This window comes from Asparagus officinalis, chromosome 8 (assembly GCF_001876935.1).
Source record: "Asparagus officinalis chromosome 8, Aspof.V1, whole genome shotgun sequence".
NCBI classification, from domain to species: Eukaryota; Viridiplantae; Streptophyta; class Magnoliopsida; order Asparagales; family Asparagaceae; genus Asparagus; species Asparagus officinalis.
In genome coordinates this window covers 18,075,440-18,082,165 of record NC_033801.1, presented here as the reverse complement: position 1 = coordinate 18,082,165, position 6,726 = coordinate 18,075,440, and the positions used below count along the sequence as shown (strand labels likewise).

The 6,726-nt window shown below is 37.3% G+C and overlaps 1 protein-coding gene across 2 annotated transcripts; it reads right to left on the bottom strand.

The window, feature by feature from the left end:
- On the bottom strand, positions 372–6,720 carry LOC109819909 (probable glycosyltransferase 2). Of its 2 annotated transcripts, none has more exons than XM_020385879.1 (2): positions 5,705–6,647; positions 372–821 (listed from the first exon to the last, which is right to left on the bottom strand). In XM_020385879.1, the coding sequence occupies exon 1, from the start codon at positions 6,534–6,536 to the stop codon at positions 5,754–5,756; it is 783 nt and encodes a 260-aa protein (XP_020241468.1). In that variant the 5' UTR covers positions 6,537–6,647; the 3' UTR covers positions 372–821; positions 5,705–5,753. The 2 variants fall into 2 exon arrangements, with proteins under 2 accessions (XP_020241468.1, XP_020241469.1); XM_020385880.1 differs by lacking the exon at positions 372–821 and adding an exon at positions 6,676–6,720 and having other exon boundaries at positions 5,499–6,602.

Here is a 6,726-nt window from a genome sequence, read left to right as displayed (position 1 = left end):
TCTTCCCTCTGCTGCACCATTCATATACCAGAGTTTAATCAGAATTGGACTTTCTCAGGAGAATAGTTAAGTCCAAATATGTTCTGCTAATTCAGTGGGTTATCAAAGAAAGATATCAAAGTGAGGTCCGCTTTATGCTAATGGAACTCTTAAGCATAGTTTTGACTACAAATTTGAACAGTCACATCACTATCATTAGAGGTTTGAGCCATTTTGAGAATCGGAGCAAATTCTGGATTCATCAATATAGGCATTGCCCTAAGTAACAGGTAAATTACAGAGATTCATAATATGACATAAAGCAATAATGGGCATCGTGACAGAGAATTGGCTACTATACTATGCTGATTGCTGACATACAAAGAAAAGATTAATACATGCATGGTAAGTTTGGGATTCCACAAATGTAGCTTCCAAATTTAACATAGGAAACACAACATAGACCTGTGTTTATAAAAGTAGAAACTAATACTTTTCTCATGAATTCAAGGCAATGCTTGAATTGCAATCATCAAAAGAATATGCTTTACGATTCTGTAAATACAAACAGTCAAAAATCTTTTTCTCTGGGTAGGATATGTCCTCAGAACCTATTCTGAATTTTAACATCATAATGTGAGCTTAAGATATATTACCATCCATCATCATCCTCCGCAACAAGACGACAAATAGAACTCCAGTAAACCCCTCTTTCTGAGAAGCCATTCACCAAAACTAACTTGCTCTTTACAACAAAATCCAGATCGTACAGAGTACACATGTGCCCAATGCTCAAAACTTTGAGATTATTCCATATGGTAATGGGAACAGCCAATAATTTCCTATATTAATTGTCAATTAGTAAATGAATAAATAAATAATGTATCAGAAGAATCAGGTTTTACGTGTTTAAATTGATGGAAAATTTCCGCCAAAACTAAGTGTAAAGTGAGAACTGGGTATTTCCATTGAAGACAGGTGAAAATTATGTTTTTGTTATATGGATAATACAGTAAATTGTAGCTATCACTACATTTCATCTTTTGTTTAAGAAAATGTTGGAGAACTTGGTATAACTTTCACAATTTTGAAGATTTCAACTGTGATGTGTGCTTCTGTTTCAAGTTTCCTCTTGGGGGCAAAAATTACATCTATGGACATATATTTTGGTTTCAGTGATTAATATGCATATGAATTATATACAAATACACATACTGTATACTATGGATTTTATGCATATACCAGATACATAGATCCTATATATTATATAATATATGTATGGAAAATATAGTTTTAATGTATATGTGTATTTTTTTGAGAAATATATTTCTCAGATATATGTAGGAATTAGGTATTAGTTTTGGATTTTTAGATTGAATTTATTCGACATTTCGACAAATACCAGGATGCTTCAAGCAAAACTGGCGGTAACATACTGCTACACACTGAAGTTGACAAAACATGCAGATACAAGCTGAAAATGGGTGAATTGTCAATGACAAGCCTGAACTAGTCATTGCTAATGTTCATAGCTATGAATGAAAAAAATAGCAGACAGTAGGACACATCGGCTGGAACTGAGCATATCTAATCTGTCTACAATCTTTGTGCCACTGAAATGGAGACTAATACATTTAGATCAATATCTAATTTCTTGGTTAAAGGTCATTGCATCAACATCTGAATATCTGGGACTCGATGGAATGGTTCTACGTACAAAAGTTTTGGAGTTGTATTAGGTCTCTCATTGATTGGGTGGGTTGCTTTAAGTATAAACTATAAAACGGGAAAAGCAAGCCGCTTTGACAAGATATAACAGAGACTGGTTTGCTCAGAATTATCAGGTTAAGAACAGAGAATAAAGAGAACTGTGTTTCAACACAGAAACCAAAACGGAATAGAAGATAAAGTTGATATTGAAGAGAGAGAAAAGGAGCTAATTGAGTGGTAATATCATTTGAGAAGTACGAACAGGCCCTTTTCTTACTATATACTAACAGCAAACAGTTAATGTTACATAAATATGTTGCATGCACAATCAATTTACGTTAGCACAATTTTCATCTCGTAAAGCAAGAATAAATAACTGAAAACAATAGGAAACATAGTTCAGGTGTATATGCTGGCAAATGACTATTAGCTCTTGTCTAAAAATATCCGCAAATAGGCTGTAGACTTGGATAATCCAAGTTAACAGACATGGCAGTATGATAATTGTTCTCGCTGAGGGATTCTCAAGAAGTTTAATAAAAGATTTTTTGCGAACAACACTCAAGTCCTTTGTAGCAAAACTTCACTGTATATGATTGACACATGCCGTTTTTATTTATTTAAAAGGGATCATTAACCTGACTTGCCTTGCGTAGAGTTCTAAAAGATGTTATGACATATATGGCTTTCACATAAAGAGAAAGTCATGCATATTATTCCAAAACTCGTGCATAATAGAAAGTTGATGCCCTGATAGATTGGTGATTTATCGATACTTAAATTTTATGAAATTGAGCTATACTCCTTGTAATAAAAAGGGAAACCCAGTTCATGAAGCTCCCACAGTGTGCTACGCGGAGCTAGTGATGGTTAGAACACTTTCAGTCTATTGTACCTTGCGTTTTTACAAGATGTTATTTCCACAACTCCAAACCCAGTTCATGAAGCTCCCACAGTGCGCTACGCGGAGCTAGTGACGGTTAGAACACTTTCAGTCTATTGTACCTTGCGTTTTTACAAGATGTTATTTCCACAACTCCAAACCCAAGACCTCCAAGTCAAACGGTGATGACTATTACCGTTGCATCAAGGGTCCCCTCCATATGTACTCTCGTGATGCAGTTTTAAACATTGATGAACATTAATACTATTAGAATTAGGGTTGCGCACTGGGCCGGCTTGGCCACGAGCCCGCTCGTTCGACTCAGCCCAACCCAGTGCGAGGTGGGTCAAATTCAGCTCGCTACAGCAGCAAGCCGCGAGTCCTGTTGGGCTGGTCCTCAGCCCATATGTGCTAGCAGCTTGCTCGGCCCACGAAGCACAACAAGCAAACTGTGCCTACATGTGGGCGGACCAGCACGCTAGACCTGTCTTGTGGCCTGCCCAAATTAAAATTGTTTTTACTATACAAACACCTTGCAATTATTTATGTTACTATATTTTTTAATCAGTATAACAATTATTAGGATGCTCCAAACTTTCTCTACATCATTGTGTACAAATCTTAGTGTTTACAATATTTCCCTAGATCATTGTGTACAAATATACAATTTTACTCAATAAAATTATCTTTCCATTTCTTATAATAATTAGATTATTAGTTTGTTATTACATATAATTTTTTAAGTGTTAAATCATACTTAGAAGACTACTAAAAATAATTATAAAATTAAAAAATCCCAATAAGTGGGCAAGCAGGACAAGCAAGCCAACCCGTGTCATGACCTGCCTTGCTTTTTCCTGGACCCGCAAGTGGGTTGGGTTGAGATCTAGGCTTGGGAACAAGTGGCTAAAAATGCCTCACCGGTTCCATTGTGAGCCACAAGATGGCTTGTTTCACACTGGAGCCACACGGGCCGGCTCATGGGACGAGCTGACAAAGCCCGCTGCTCACATCTAATTAGAATGTTAATATTTAATCATGTTATCGTACTAAATTATTTTGAAACTTGGAGGACTCTAATAGTTCTACATTTTGCCACCGATGCATTATTCATATGCAGAGTGCTAAAACACATTTTTTGATTGTCATATTGAAAATTTCATGATTATAATCAAATTTAATGATTATAATCATTGTATATTATTACACATGTCAATCATATGGTAAATATACATGTATTCAATGAAACAAAACACTAATTAGTCTTAATCAATTTCCTCCATGAGCATTTATGTACACACAAGCTTTGATGAGATTTGAGCAGTGTGACGATAGTGCTTGGCTGGTGAGATCTATGTAATCTCAAATGTGAACGAGTGCGAACAAATGACTACACTAGAAATCGACCATATCAAATTTCTTAATCTCTAATAATGCAATGCATGACGCACTAAGGTAATTGTCTCAAGGATCGCGTGCTTCACGGCCTATTTTTGGCACTTGTTGTGCCCTCCATGAGGTTAGGACGCATCAAGTAAGTGAGGCGTGTGGCTCAGTGCACCTTGATGTGCCTCAATATTCTACTACTATATCCTCTTATTTCTTATTTTCCACAAGCTCTTTTGTCATCGTTCATGCATTCTCTTTCCTCTCTTCCGCTCTAATTCTTGCTATTCCCTCCACTTCTTTTGTCCTCTTTTCCTTTTTCTTACTTGTTCTTGCTATTGCTACATCAAGAATATTAATTGTGACCCCACAAACTATTATTCTAGATACAAACGTCAACAATCATTAACACCCTTTTGCCAAAGGCTTAAGAAAGAGGAATGAAGGAGAATGATTCGCCTAGTTAGCTCGTTAGTTAGCATGAAGAATTAAATTAATGAACCTATTAGGTAAGATTTATTTTAATCTGTGTGCTCTTTTTAGTTTTCAAGAATAGTGGGAAATGGGAATCATAACTATTTTCTTTATAAATAAATAGGTTATCTCTTAAGAGATAGATTTAAACCCCTTATTTTAAGGGATTATCTAAAAAGGTAGATTAGTGAACCCCTTATTTTAAGGGATTAACTCATTTTCTTCGTTCTTGAGAGGTTGTCTTAGCCCATTCCAAATTATGTGCTTGGCAAATTAAGACAGATTAACTCGATTTACACACTCAGTAAATTTTTTTTGTTTGGCAGAATGGCAGGTTAACAAAGGGTTCTCTCTCCTTAACCTCTCAACAAATTTTGAAAGAGCATCATAGGGTTATATTTTTCCTTTACTTTTCTACTCCTTTTCTCTTCAGTCTTCTGCTTCATCATTTGACTATTCATCATCTTTTGCTTTCTTATTTTCTTCCTCTTTCACTATAATTCTTCTTAGTTATTATGTCTTTTGTCAATGCATTTGGTGCTTGTCTCATCTTTCTTCTCTTCTATGATCTTTGATTCTTTTCTTCTACCTCTTCTCTACATCCTATCATTTCTTTTTCTTAATGTTTCAATGTTGCTCTCTATATATTTTGGGAAGCCACTTTTACATGATTACAGATTCTTAACCAATACTATAGTAAGAAAATTCTCGACATAAGAAAGTTCCAAAATTAATAATTATCATATAGTAAATTAATTTAATTCACCTTAGATTTTAAATTACAATCATCTTCAAAATCTTAAGGAAACATGTTAAAGCCTCACTTTAGTGAGGCACACACCTCGCATTGCGCCTTGCGGATCATGCACGTTAAGGTCTTTGAGTGTTGCTTTGTTCCTTGCACTATATCTGCCTAGTTTCAAAAACAAACTGTTGGTTATGTTTCCTTAACTTATAGCTTTTAGCACACCCATATTTTATTCTACTGGAAACAGTGTCCCGCAAACTTTATCCAGTGCTTCAAATGAAGTGTTGAAGCAAATAGTAGTCAACAAATAAGTAAGAGTGACGTAAAGAAGAACATTATGAAGATAGTATAAAACCAATCCCTCCTTCTATTGTTCCATTTAACAATAATTATGCCCTTGATAAAAACAGAAAACATAACTATCAACCCTATAAAAAACAGTAAACAATCTGAAACTTAAAGTTACATATGACAGTGATTTAAAACTTGATATCACAACAAAACAGAAAGGCCATGGATCTGACCTCCAAATGAAGCACTGACCGCCTCCTCACGCCGCCCCTCTCTTCAATCTCACCGACTAGTCATGCTGGCCTGAGGATCCAGCTTCTCCATCACCTCCAATGGCTTCGCGGTCTCATTCCTAATCCTCCTAATCTTTGCACTCGCCAACTCTTTATGAGCAAACCCGTAAAATCTCAACACCTGATTGTCGGCAAAATTGAAAGCTCTCTCCATGCTACTCAAACACCTCTCAACAGGATAATCCCCGTAACTCCCACAAGGCTTGCAACCCACAAAATGAGTCACAAACGGCCATCTCTCATCACCTAAACCCGGATGATACTTCTCCATCATCTCTTCATACCTATCCACAAGCCCAGCCCAATACCCGTGAAGATAGTATGAATTCTCAATGTAAACTTTATCCCCCCATTTATCCTGCTGAGACAACAGCAAGTAAATCAATGCAGATTGATCATCAGCCTCAAATGCCGGCCGCCCCTTAAGATTTGCCGTCAATATCCTCCCCGCCTCCTCTCGAACCGGTCCTTTTGGACCCATGGGCGCCCACGCATCAAGCAAATCAAGCGACCACTGACAATTTCTAAACAAGAAGCTACCAGTGTTCAGTCCAATCCAAGAATGCTGGTCGAAGATCAAATCCGGGTACCCGTGAACCACCAAATTGCGCCCTTTGTACTTCGAAAGCGGGATCTCAAACGCCATATCGGTAAACAAGGCATCCGAATCCATCCACCAGATCCACTCAACTTCCGGATGCGAAAGCATCAGCTTCCGGAGCAACGGGAGCTTCGCCCAGTACCCCGCAAGCTCCTTATCGAGATGCGCCATGTTATAAACGATCTCAATTCCATGTATCCGACAGTAATCGATCTTGTTCTTCGTCGATTTGAGAAGATAGTGATCTCCTATCGGGTTATCGCAGGGATTGGGCGGAGACCCGGTAACTGTTCTTCGTCGATTTGAGAAGATAGTGATCTCCTATCGGGTTATCGCAGGGATTGGGCGGAGACCCGGTAAC